The sequence below is a fragment of the Pygocentrus nattereri genome, chromosome 1, assembly GCF_015220715.1.
Source record: "Pygocentrus nattereri isolate fPygNat1 chromosome 1, fPygNat1.pri, whole genome shotgun sequence".
Taxonomy (NCBI): domain Eukaryota; kingdom Metazoa; phylum Chordata; class Actinopteri; order Characiformes; family Serrasalmidae; genus Pygocentrus; species Pygocentrus nattereri.
The window spans coordinates 19,109,716-19,123,236 of NC_051211.1; the positions used below are offsets into that span (position 1 = coordinate 19,109,716).

The 13,521-nt window shown below is 44.1% G+C and overlaps 1 protein-coding gene across 1 annotated transcript; it reads right to left on the reverse strand.

Annotated features, from left to right (window-relative positions):
* Positions 1-3,288: 3,288 nt before the first annotated feature.
* LOC108438313 (uncharacterized protein K02A2.6-like) lies at positions 3,289-7,170 on the reverse strand. The gene has a single exon (XM_037542290.1). The coding sequence runs from the start codon at positions 7,168-7,170 to the stop codon at positions 3,289-3,291; it is 3,882 nt and encodes a 1,293-aa protein (XP_037398187.1).
* Positions 7,171-13,521: the final 6,351 nt, after the last annotated feature.

Below are 13,521 nucleotides of genomic sequence, written 5' to 3' on the forward strand. Positions count from 1 at the left end.
ACATATAGTAATAAATCATCCGCATATAAGGATAATTTAATTTCGGAACCAAAACGGGAAATTCCCCGGAAAGAATTAAGAGAGTTCAGTGCAATGGAGAGGGGCTCTATAGCAAGTGCAAAAAGTAGAGGAGACAGAGGACAGCCCTGTCTCGTTCCACGAAACAGAGGGAAAAAATCTGACCTGACCCCGTTAGTACACACGCTAGCTTTAGGAGAGGAGTATAACAATTTTATCCAGGATATGAAATTGTCCTTGAATCCGAATTTATACAACACATTGAATAAGTAATTCCATTCCACTCTATCAAATGCCTTTTCAGCATCCAAAGAGACAAGTACCTCAGAAGTAAGGGTTGATCCCTTTGTGAAAATAACATTAAGAAGTGTTCGTGTGTTAAAGAAAAGCTGTCGCCCTTTAATGAAGCCATTTTGAGCTGAAGATATTATATTGGGGAGAACAGCTTCCAAACGTAGAGCCAGAGCTTTAGCTAAAATTTTAATGTCTGTGTTTAATAGCGACAGAGGCCTGTAGGAAGCACAAGATGTAGGGTCCTTGTCTTTTTTCAATAACAAAGATATTGAAGCTTGTGTCATAGACTGTGGCAGTGACCCAACCCCCAGCGACTCCTCAAAAACTGCCAGAAGGAGAGGCCCAAGCTTTTTCTCAAATTTTTTGAAAAATTCGAGCGGAAATCCATCCGGGCCTGGTGCCTTGTTAGTTTGCATAGTTTTAATGGCCGCTCGGATTTCATCCAAAGTTAAAGGAGACTCAAGCTCCTGTGCCAATGCGTGGTCAACTGTTGGAAACTCAAGCTCATTAAAGAATGCTGACATTACTGAATCATCCGAAAGAGATTCAGATTTATCTAGGTCTGAATAATATGCTTTGAAAACTTGGTTGATTGACAGAGAATCTGAGGAAGGTGTACCTCCTGAATCCATCACTTTAGGAATTATACGAGAGGCTGCTCGTCTCCTTAGTTGATGTCCTAAAAGCCTGGAAGGTTTATCACCGTTTTCGTAGTAGTTACTACGAGCATGAAGTATTAAGCGCCCTGCTTCTGTAGTTGTTATTAGGTCGTATTCAGTTTGTAGAGCAACTCTGTTTTTAAACAAAGCGGGCGATGGGGAGAGAGCGTTAAGCCTGTCCAACTCGGCAATCTCCAACATCAGGGCCTGAAGTTTTAGTCTCTGTTGTTTTTTAGAAAAGGCGGTGTAGGAAATAATTTGTCCATGTAAGTATGCTTTGAGAGTCTCCCAAAGAAGCGAAGGCGAGGTTGTACTTTTCTCATTGTTAAGTAAAAATTCATCAATGGTGGAAAAGATGAATGTATTAAAAGTCTCATCTGATAGGAGTAAGGAATCGAATTTCCAAGCTGGCAAAACAGTTGGGCGGCTGGAAAACTTTAAATTTAGAGTGAGCGGAGAATGGTCTGAGATTACGATGGGGTGATATTCTGTGGAGTCTATTTGTGGAGTAAAAAAGTTATCAATAAAAAAATAATCAATACGTGAATAGGTCTGGTGCAGGTGTGAGTAAAAGGAAAATTGTTTGATTTTTGGATTGAGATATCGCCAGGGATCTATAACATTATTTTTTGTAATGAAGTCTGAGATTGACTGTGAGGATAGAGACTGGGAGAGAACTCTGGGATTAGAATGATCCAAGATAGGTTCCATAATACAGTTGAAGTCCCCACCCATAATCAGATAGTAGGTGTTAATGGAGGGGATAGAGCTAAACAGACCATTCATAAAGCTTGGGTCGTCGTAGTTGGGGGCATAAATATTTACTAAAAGCACAGGAGTGTTGTATAACGAACCCAGGACAATCACATATCTACCGTTAGCATCCGAAATAGTTTTATCAATACTAAGTTGGATCCCGTTTTTAATCAGTATTGCGACCCCTCTAGCCCTAGAATTATATTTGGAATGAAAAACCTCTGAAACCCAGGGAAAGTTTAATTTAGGATGGTCAGAGTTATCCATGTGTGTTTCTGCATTTAAACGTTTCAGATGAGTGAAAACTTTTAAACGTTTAACTGGCTTATTCAACCCTCTAACGTTCCAACTCAGAAATCTGACAGAGGTACCGTTTTCATTCGTTTTGCGTATCATTTAACTAAGAACAGATAGAAAATAAACGTTTGAATAGAATAAAACCGGCCGGCTGGGGAAGGGGAAAGGACACATAACAGGACCAACACACAGACACACACACAAACACAGAGAATAAATCCGCCCACAAATAGGACCCACCCAATGTCCTCGACCCAAACAAAACAGAGGACCAGCAAGACTCCACCAGGAGCCAACCCTGAACAAGCCACGCCCCTGACTGCGAGACATGGTATGGAACAACAGGCAGTATCCGCGGAACTGTAGTAATAGTTACTGCACCCAGTATAAAATAACGAACAGACAAAAATTATGGTGCACAACAGTAATAGAATTAAACTAACCACAAATATTGAAGATGAATTCTAGCTAAACACTAGCAAAACCATAAACAAGAATGAAACATAGAAAGTCACCAAAACAGGATGTTATACTAATGCCACATCGACTTTACTTCTTTAGTTTGGAGATGAACTTCATGGCCTCGTCAGGAGAAGTGAAGTCGTGATGCCTCCCATCGCTTGTTATCCAGAGACGTGCAGGATAGAACAGTCCGTACCGAACTCCCTCGATGCCCTGAAGCTGTTTACGAGCTTCATTGAAAGCTGCGCGAGCCCTCGCAGTTTTTTGTGTAAAATCCGGAAAAACAGAGAATTCAATGTTATTGGCTGCAGCTCGCTGTTGACCCCTCCTGGCTTTCGAAAGGATGTCGGCACTGTTATGTTGCTCCCTTATAGTGTAACTAAGTAAACATTATTACTCAACACACAGAGCACGACGGACAACTTCTTGCTGGATCACTCACTGGTTTATTGGACTATATGGTGGCTATGGTTACATTTAGAATCCCTATACCCTAGTGGCGGTCCGCCCCCCTGGTGGTAAGTATTGGTAGGACATCTCTCAGGTTCATACATAACATATCTCCTCCCCACTAAGATTCGCTGTCCATAACAAAAACATTCTTCTGAAACTTACAGTATATTTCCTTTAAACTACCTGAGATTATTCCTTTCTTTACTTCTCAATAACATTAACAAGAAATAGATGAGTATATTACGGCTTATAATCACTACAGTCCCAAAACTCAACCATTAAACAACATTCTGCAAAGGCAAACATTCTTGAACATTCTTTCAACATTTTTTTTTTTTTTTTTTACAGTTCACTGATCTCCGTAACGTACTGGCGGACGTGTGATCCTCACAGGATATCGCTGTACAGTCCCTGTTGTCTCAGAATGACCTGTGTGTGTCATTTCTGTGGACTGTGGTGTCTTGGGTAGTGTATGTGTTGCGTGTGGAACTGTATCAGTATCCTCCTTCTGTTGAGGTGTACTTGGGTCAGGTGTGGTACCAGGTGTGGTTGTCTGTGGTAGTGACAGTGGACAACTCACAGTCTCTGGTGGGTCTGACTCGGGCCGAGTCAGCAACTGGTCCACATGACGCTTCCAGACCCCTTGTGTTCCCACATTTACCTTGTAGGACACTGGTCCGGTCTTCTCGATCACCACAGCTGGCATCCACTTATCCTCCCCCTTCCTATAATCACGCACGAGCACTGGCTCGCCAACTGCAAACTGTCTCTGTTTGGAGTGCAGCCAGCGTCGCTGCTGTTGATCCTCCTGCGACTGGTGCACTGCTCTAGCCACACTGGGTTTCAGGAAATCCAGTCGAGAACGCAGCTTGCGTCCAATGAATAGCATTGCAGGGCTTTCTCTGGTTGTTGCATGAGGGGTGTTGCAGTAGGTCAGGAGGAACGTATCTAGACGCTGTTGCAGTGGTGTAGTTCCTCTGGAAGATTTCAGAGCGTGCTTGAAGGTTTGCACAAAGCGCTCTGCCAAGCCATTGGAGGTAGGATGGTACGGTGCTGAGCGAATGTGTTTGACTCCATTGGCTTTCAGAAACGTGCTGAATTCTTCAGAGCAGAACTGAGGGCCGTTGTCGCTTACAAGGCTGTGTGGAATGCCATAGCGACTAAAAAGTCCCCTAAGCACTTGAATGGTTTTGCTGGATGTGGTGCTATCCATGATGTGTATCTTGGGCCATTTGGAGTGGGCGTCCACTATGACCAGGTACATGTGCCCTTCAAATGGACCGGCAAAGTCCACATGTATCCGTTCCCAGGGACTGGATGGCCACATCCAAGGATGTAAGGGTGCTAGGCCATGGTCTTTCTGTACTCGTTGACATGAGTGGCATGACTTTGCTTGGTGTTCGATCTGGGAGTCGATGCCAGGCCACCAAACGTAGCTACGAGCTAAGCTCTTCATCCTCACTACACCTGGGTGTGCTGAGTGTAGCTCTGTCAGCACCCGGGGGCGCAGTTTGGGTGGCACAATCACTCTCAAACCCCACATGAGGCATCCGTGCTGCACAGTGAGCTCATGGCGGCACTGGAGGTAGTGTGACAGCTCGTCTCCTGCGTCCTTTGCAGTGGGAAAACGTCCAGTGGTGACCATTTCCATGACACAGGACAGGGTGGAGTCAGACATGGTATGACGCTTGATCTCAGCGTTGCTGACTGGCAAAGTGTCCAACTGTGACGTGTAGAACACCTCCACTGCACCTTGTTTCCCACTGGGAGCATGAGGGAGCGGTAACCTCGACAGTCCATCAGCGTTGGCATGTAGGGCCCCTTTCCTGTACTCGATGGTGTAATTGTGAGCGGAGAGCAGGAGCGCCCAGCGTTGCATGCGAGCTGCAGCCATGGATGGTGTGCTTTTCACTGGACTGAGGATGGTTGTGAGCGGGCGATGGTCAGTGAGCAGAGTGAATGTATTGCCGTAAAGATACTGGTGGAACTTTCGTACTCCAAAGACTATTGCTAATGCCTCCCTCTCGATCTGAGCATAGTTTTGTTCTGCTTTGCTGAGCGTTCTGGATGCATAGGCGATGGGTTTTTCTTCACCATCTGGCATGACATGAGAGAGAACAGCTCCGACCCCATAGGGTGAAGCGTCGCAAGCAAGGCGGAGAGGCAGCTCAGGGTTGAAGTGTGTGAGCACCTCTTGTGCCACCAGGAGTGCTTTGGCTTTCTGGAACGCTGATGCACATGCTGACGTCCACTGCCATTTTCTCTCTTTGTTCAGCAGTTCGTTCAACGGCTTAATCACAGTGGCCAGGTCAGGGATGAAGCGTCCATAGTAGTTAAGCATTCCTAGGAAAGATCGCAGTTGACTCACATCGCCTGGTGCCGGTGCGTCTATGATGGCGCGTACCTTCTCCGGTGACTTGTGGAGCCCAGCAGCGTCGATGATGTGACCCAGGTATTCCACGGACTCCTGGAAGAAGAGACATTTCTCTTGCTTGAGGTGCAAGCCATATTCCTCTAGCCTGCTGAGTACTGCATCCAGGGTTTTCAGGTGTGTCTGCTTGTCAGGACCACTCACAAGTATGTCGTCCAGGTAGCAGTGACTGTGTGGCAGCCCGAGGAGTACCTGGTCCATGGCCTTCTGGAACAAGGCGGGCGATGACGCTACCCCAAACGGCAAACGATTAAAACAGAAGAGTCCTTTCTGTGTTGAGATGGTCAGCAACTTCTTGGAGCTCTCTTCTACTTCCATCTGCAGATATGCATTGGAAAGATCCAGCTTACTGAAGTGTTGACCTCCAGCGAGGGAAGCAAACAAGTCCTCAATACGTGGAATTGGGTACTTGTCGATGCAGAGAGCTGGGTTGAGGGTGACTTTGAAGTCCCCGCAGAGTCTCACGGTGCCGTCCTTCTTGTTCACAGGCACCACTGGCGTCGCCCAGTCACTATGCGCCACAGGTGAGATGACACCAAGCTCTGTGAGGCGTTTCAGCTCTGCTTCCACTCGCGGTCGGAGAGCATATGGCACGTTGCGTGGTGGGCAGAATTTGGGGACGCTGTTTGGTCTGAGAGTGAGCCGGGCTTTCACTCCCTTCATGGTGCCTAACTGATCGGAGAAAACAGCAGAGTGTCTCTTTAACACGGTCTCTAAGCTGTTTGTCTGTGTGTGCTCAATTACATGTACAGTCTTTACGTCTCTCCAATTCAGTTGAATGGCTCTCAGCCATTCCCTGCCAAACAATGGTGGAGCATCCACCTTCACCACATACAGTGGCAAGACAGCCTGTTGCTTGTCCAATGCCACTTGTACCTTAATGACTCCTTCTGGTGCCAAAGCCTCTCCTGTGTATGTCTTTAGCATGATATCAGTAGGTTGCAGAGGAAGTTTGTGCAGCTTTCGCTGGTACAGTTCAAAAGGAATCAATGACACTGCTGCCCCTGTATCCAATTCCATCTCCATTTTCTTTCCATTGACTTTTGGCACTACTGATATGCGTGAATATTTCCCTTTCTGAGACATTGCATACAGTCCCAAGTCACTGTCACTATCTGATTTCGTCCCTTCACTTTCACTTTCATTCGCGTCGACGTGATGAATATTTTTCTTCCTATCTTTCATGCTGCGTTTGTGTGTATGGCTTTTCTGTTCAGGCTTTCCCTCTTTGTGTTTACGTTCTCTTTCGTGACTGCATTTTGATTTACTCCTGCACATTCGTTTCGTGTGGCCCTTCCTCCCGCACTGGTGACACTCGCGATCTTTGTACCAGCAGTCATCATCACTATGATTCCCCTTCCCACAGCGGCGGCATGTTTCACCTTGCGAAAACACAGCGTTCACTTTCAGGGAATGACTTAACTGCTGTACGTCGCGTGCTGCTGTTTCTGCTGACACTGCATGTTCCACTGCTTTCTTGAACGTGAGCTTGTCCTCAGTCAGAAGGCGTTTCTGCACAGCTTCGCACTTTAATCCGCAAACAAATCTGTCTCTCAGAGCGTCCTCTAGGTAAGCTCCGAACTCGCAGTGTTCTGATAGCTTTTTGAGCACTGCTACATACTGCGCTACCGTTTCTCCTTCCCCCTGGTTACGCTTGTGGAACCTGAACCTTTCGGCTATAACAAGCGGTTTCGGCGTGAAGTGATCTCTAAGCACAGTCACAACCTGTTCGTAAGTCTTAGTGCCAGGTGCCACGGGAGCTACTAAACTACGAAGCAGTCCATACGTTTTAGGTCCCATAACACTAAAGAGTATTGAAACCTTCTTAGCCTCAGGAATGTCATTAGCCACCACATCCTCTCTGGCTCTCAACGAAGGCGGTCGCACTTTCCTCCTCTCCTCTCCCTTATCTCTCCTGCTTTGCTTCTGTGTCTAGTCTGAGCTCTTTACTGAGAGACTCTCTCCGCGCTGTTCTTCAAACCTAAAATATGGATTTGATTAAATGGTCTCTCGGCGCAATTGACACCATCTTCTCGACGAGAAGTTCTGGTTCGGGGGAACCAGCCTGTCCTGCCGGAACGTTTGCAGCTGGCTACACGATGGACGCATGGGAGAGCTGGCGTGTCGTGTGTCTGGCGGCTCTATCCGTGGAGGATATTGAGGACGTCTACCTATTCGGAACCATGATCGCAGGTGCTTTGCTGATTGGATTGGGCATTGCCCTGGTGTATCGCAAAATTCACAAAATGGGGGCAGCTGTCCACGGCCCCTTGAAGCTGCCCGACATGATTGATGTGGTGGGCAGAGCTGTCAACACTCAGACTTTGACTGTAAGTCGTACCCTGGATAACATCGTGGAGAAGTTGGCGGCTTTGCAAAGGAAAATGGATCGTTGGAGTGACCATAATGGACTTGGTGAGCTACCGTAAAAAAATACGGCTACTCGCTCGAAGCCTGCAAACCTTCTTATCTGCTTTCGGCTCCCCGTATCAGCGCGGGCCTTGGCCTTGGCTGGTACATCATATCTCCTCCAGAGGAACACTGCTGCGAGACCCTCTCTTATCCTCCTCCCCCTCTTCCCTGGATCTGCTGATTGTTGACTCTGCCTGGGCCCGATCAAGGTTGTCTCCATGGCGTTTGCTGTGTTATCGCCATTCCACCCTGCGAACTGTGAGATACCTGGACTGGGATGCCGAGCAGGGCGCCTTCTTCAGGCCCTTATCCCCCCCCCTCCACTCCCCCCTCCCCCCTCCCCTCCCTCCTACCCCCTCCCCCTTCCAACGCCTTCGCCGCTTTACCCCCCTGGTATGGTATGACGGGTCTGTTGATCAGCGCCGGATGGCTGCAGATCCGGATGGCCGCTTACTACGCTGGATTTGTCTGCACCCCCCGCCCCCATCCCCGTAGCAAGTTATGGACTTTGTGTGTGTGGAACTGTGTGCTAATGCTGAGGTGTTTTTTTCTCTGTTCCTAGACTGAGTTCCCTTAGGAACTCAGTCTGGGGGGGGGTTTTGTCTCCTCCCTTACCCAATGTATTCTGTTTCTCTGTTTCTCATGCCGTCTTCCTGTCCTGTCTCCCCCCTTGTCATATTGTGTGTGCTCGGACGGGTTGATCATAATTTCGCTGGTTACTTTGGTGACTATGTGACAATAAAGGCTTCATTCATTCATTCATTCATTCATAATGCTCAAAACGTTCAATATACGTTGCCCATTGCTCACCAGACTCATCGAAAACATCCATATGTCCATATATTCCAGCCATCATGCGTCTTTCTGTGATTACTTGTACTGTAGATGAACTTGAAGCCCTTGATATCGTTGAATCCATTGACGTAGCACTAGCTGTTTTCGAGGCATCCGATAATGGTTGGCTCATAGTTGATTAGCACATTAGCTATCCAAGAACGCTGGTGTTCATTCCGGTCTAAAACTCACTCAAAGCTGACTAAACGTTCACTGCCAGTCGATGAGAACTATTCCGAAATACACAACTCGTCGCCAATTTATGTTATGTTGCTCCCTTTTAGTGTAACTAAGTAAACATTATTACTTGACACACAGAGCACGAAGGACAACTTCTTGCTGGATCACTCACTGGTTTATTGGACTATATGGTGGCTATGGTTACATTTAGAATCCCTATACCCTAGTGGCGGTCCGCCCCCCTGGTGGTAAGTATTGGTAGGACATCTCTCAGGTTCATACATAACAGGCACAGTCTGCATAGTTGTGAAGCCTCGTGATGATGGGCCACGGCGCTCCACCAGGTTTTGGTTTGGGTGCCAGAGAACGGTGGGCTCTTTCCACAAGAGGAGTTTTTTCCAACTTAAACGCTTCCATAAGAAGCTTAGAAACTGCCGCGTTGGTCAGTGAAAAAGAGCCGTCCTCCGGGATTCCCATAATCCGAGTGTTTTGGCGGCGGGACCTGGCTTCCAAATCCTCACATCTATCCTCGAGCCGGGTCACATCCTTGGTCAGGGTCTCGACTGTAGTCCGAAGCGCAGACGTTTCGTCGGTGCATGCGGACAGAGCATGCTCAATGCCCGACACTGTATTTTTAATGCCGCCGAATTCCGTTTTTAATGCTGCAAAGTCCCGCATTATTTCAGCTTTCATAACCGTAAGCTCAGATCTGAGCTTAGAGTGGTGGTCATCTAGAATTGTCTTTATTTCGGTGATGACAGCCCGAATCAGCTCGGATTTCGGAGCTGAAATGTCCACAGAGGCAGTACCTGCCGAAGCAGACGCACCCGCCATAGGTGGTGCAGCATGTGCTGGAGACGATGCAGCGCTCGCCACAGGCCGAATAAGCGACTGCGTGGAGGTTGTCAATTTGCTCGACTTAGGAGGCATTTCGGAGTTTGCACTCATTGAAAAATAAAGTCACGTAAATATTCAGTATAGTAGGAAAGAAAAAGGTGCAGTAAGGATAGAAATGTAAAAATCTCTCCGCGGAGGCTACCAAACACCCAACTACTCCATACCACGCCGGAACCGGAAGCAAAACTAATAGTTAAAATAATTAAAATAGATTAAACATTTAAGTCCATGTAAACATCAACCTTTAGTTTTGATGGCCTGTTCCAAACCAGAAAAGCCCGTTTATGTTTTGAGCTTTGTCCGGGTATATGTTTGTTAAAACCCTAATCCAACACCCTTACTGTTCAGCATCACATGAATGATTTGTTGAGCAAACTCAATATATTTTTGTTGATTTATTTAATTTTGTGTAACTTTTAACCTAAAGCTGATCTGTACTTAACTTTATTTGATTAAAATGATGACTTAATGGAGTTAATGAACTTAATATTTTTAATATTGGAACTTTCATGAATGCATAATACAGATCTGCATGTGAACCTTGAATTTTATAGTTGTAATAAATATGTAAAAGGTAAAGAAATAAATAAATTAGCTGAATGCTGAAGTGTCTCAGCGTTCTCCATGGCTCTGGACAGAAAAGTGGCACTCCAGGTGAGTCAATCACACCCACACACAAACTCACAGAACTGAAAGTAGAAGGAATTGAAATATGAGCATAGGTGGAGTAAACACATCAATGCAAAGCAGACACTCAACCATGCAGAATTTCCTACACTGATCTCCACCTGATCCTTTAAAGATTTTTAAGATCTGAATATAAAAATTAAATGTTAGATTAAGAGCGGATCAAATGTATGTTTAGTTTCATTAAAATAAATATTACATATAAGGATGAATTCTCAAAATAAAACATAGGGATGGGAACATTATCCAAGAAATAACGTAACAGAAATTATAAATTTGTTTCCATTTCTGCACAATTTGCATGCAAGTAAATGAAAATGCTTTTTAAAAAGAGTGTGTTTTTGTGGTTGCTGGTTTCCATCAGACTGACTTTTGTAAGTTTACTTTACATAAGGCTATAATTTGAACGTGGCATGGTTGTTGATGGCAGTCTGAGTGAGTGATGGTAGGAATGCAGGTTTTATTTTATTTCATATTATCTTGTTGAATTTTATATTTATTTTATCTTATTCCCTACATGTGAATGTCTGTCTGATTCTAATTCTGAGCCGGTCCTGAGACGACCCCTCCTGAGGTCAGCCCCTGACTCCAATGTAAGGTTGTTCCTTCAATTTGCAGTCAGGGCCCTGATGCCAATTTATTTAATAAGAAAACTTTTAATAGCTACATCCAGCCATATTGAATTCTCAAGAGGCTCTTTCAAGTCTGAGTTTCGAGCTGCTTCCCAAGAACCACAATGCCCCATAACATTTAACTGTGGATCACTTTATGCAAGCTATTTTGTCCTTTTGACTTTTATTATCATAATTTTCTTTTGTGTTTGTTTTATTTTCTGTTGTCTGTCATTTAACGTAGTCCAAAAGTAGTTTGATGTTTAGCAAATAAATTCCCTTTTATTGAAGCATCCTTGCCCTGGTCTGTAGACTTCAAACAAATACAGGTTACCCTACACCCTCATTTAAGGTTCTAACAATGATAACATTAAAATGGCAAAACCCATTACAATAGTTTAGCTTAATTTTGAATGTCCTTGTAATTTGTGGACATTTGAAAAATGAAGCACACTCAGTTTGTTACAGCAAAGTAACATGAAAGAGTAAATACTACACTAACTGTATTTCACCTGCAGCTTTTAACTGCCATGCCATTAGTACAGTTACAGATGGATTTAAATCATAGTAGCAGTTAAACCAAACCATAAGGAAAGATGTGCAGTTCCATCCAAATTTAACAACCCACACCAACTCCCTCTTGCTGCCCCTTCTGTAGGACAATACAGCTTAGAAAGTACTGAAATGAAGGGTGTTACAGGGATTCACAGATAATTAAAAACTTTTTTTTTACTTTAATAAAAGGTTTAATGGTTAAGAATGGATAAAAAATTCATGTTTCTTCCCTGTCCCTGTCCAAAAATTCCTGCTAGAATTCCTGAAGGAAGGCCATTTCAGTCACATATATGACCATATTGCAAAACTGCATTTTTTGGAGACACAATCAGAATCTTTATCACTTCATGTCACCAAGTATGTTACTTACACATACAACACATTTGTCTTGGTGAGTGATCACATGTATGACATGTAACATACTAAACAGACCAGATGAGCTCACAGACAGTTAATGATGCAAAGAACCCTTTAAGGATGCAAATGCTTTTTTGAGAGAATTTTTTTATAAAGAACCATTGTCTTTACTAAAAACTCCTTGAAGACCCTTTTTTTAGAGTGCACCTGGGACACAGCTGATGCCACCACTGTGTCAAAAGAGGTCCTCAGGAGTGGCCTCTGCACTCCAAATGAGTCTGCTCTGTCCTGTCCTGTAAAGTGCAGCAGTGTTGTCTGACCAGTCCAGTTTATAGTTAAGATGCACATCCAGGTACCTATAAGAGTCCACTCTTTCAATGTCCGTTCCCTGGATGTTCACTGCTGGAGGGGGAAGTGGGCGCCTGCAGAAATCCACCACCAGTTCTTTGGTCTTCCAAATCAAGTGAGATGAGGCACTAAACACTTTACATAAAGGTCAGGACCTTATTTCTACAGTATCTGAGTAGCTTCTTGATTGTTCATGTTTACCTTTCTCAGTGTATTGATTGATTCATTTACTGATTTTTTTTAGTTTATGTGCTCATAATGTGAACATGAGCTTTTCAACTCAATATCATTTTTTATCAGAACTTAAGTGTCTAATTCTTCTTTGGTAATTCTTCCCAAACTGTAAGGTGCAGGTGCTGACAGTGAGCTACACTTCACTATTTATTCTGTCACTGTTACAGCAGATGGCTTCCCCTAAACTTCACCAACTTCTTTCTGTTATCCAAAGCACAAATGATATTATAAAAAGTGCTTCTAGATGTTCCATCCAATTACGCAAGTCCACCAAAGAGGTCTTTAAATTCCCCAAACTTTCTCTGTATGACTGTATCCTAACTTAGCAGAGTTATTCATTCAATGTATTTTAATTACCAGCCTTTATTTGTTGAGTAGTCATGCTAAACAGTTAATTTACTGAAAGCTGTAGGAAACGGGTGTCTGGTTTATTTGGTAGCTTTTTGTCTTCATGCTATTGGATTTTGGAGCAGACAGACAGACCTACAAACAGGACAGATAGTCCGATTAAAAGAAGAGGCATGCAGATAACAACCAGACTGCTCTCTCTCTCTCTCTCTTTCTCTCTCTCTTGCTCTCTCTCTCTCTCTCGCTCTCTCTCTCTCTCTCTCTCTCTTTTTTTCTTTTTAAAAGAGAAAGTTATCTACTCAATACTATTAAAGAACCACTTTTGGTTCCCCTTAATAACCTTTCAATGGACGGTTCTTTGGAGAACTATTTTTATTATTACTTACTATTACTATTACTTAACTTAACTTATTTTTAGAAACGACATATATGACTGAAGAACTTCCATATAAACTAAAGATTCTAGAAGAAAACCTTAAATTAGTGAGGAACTTCTACATTATGTGAAATTCTTTAAAGCTTTGAAAGCTTTTTTCACATGCACAAATCTTTTACCATCTTTTTTTAAGAAACTCATAGCGGTTCTTCAGTGATCTCACTCCAAGAACACCCTTTTAATAGTATATCCACATACGATAATCCAGTGGAACTACAGAATTATTGTATTGTGTCCTAGAATAGCCGAATA

Coding starts and splice junctions, on each gene's coding strand:
- LOC108438313 (XM_037542290.1), bottom strand. CDS start 7,170: ATGGGACCTAAAACGTATGGACTGCTTCGTAGTTTAGTAGCTCCCGTG.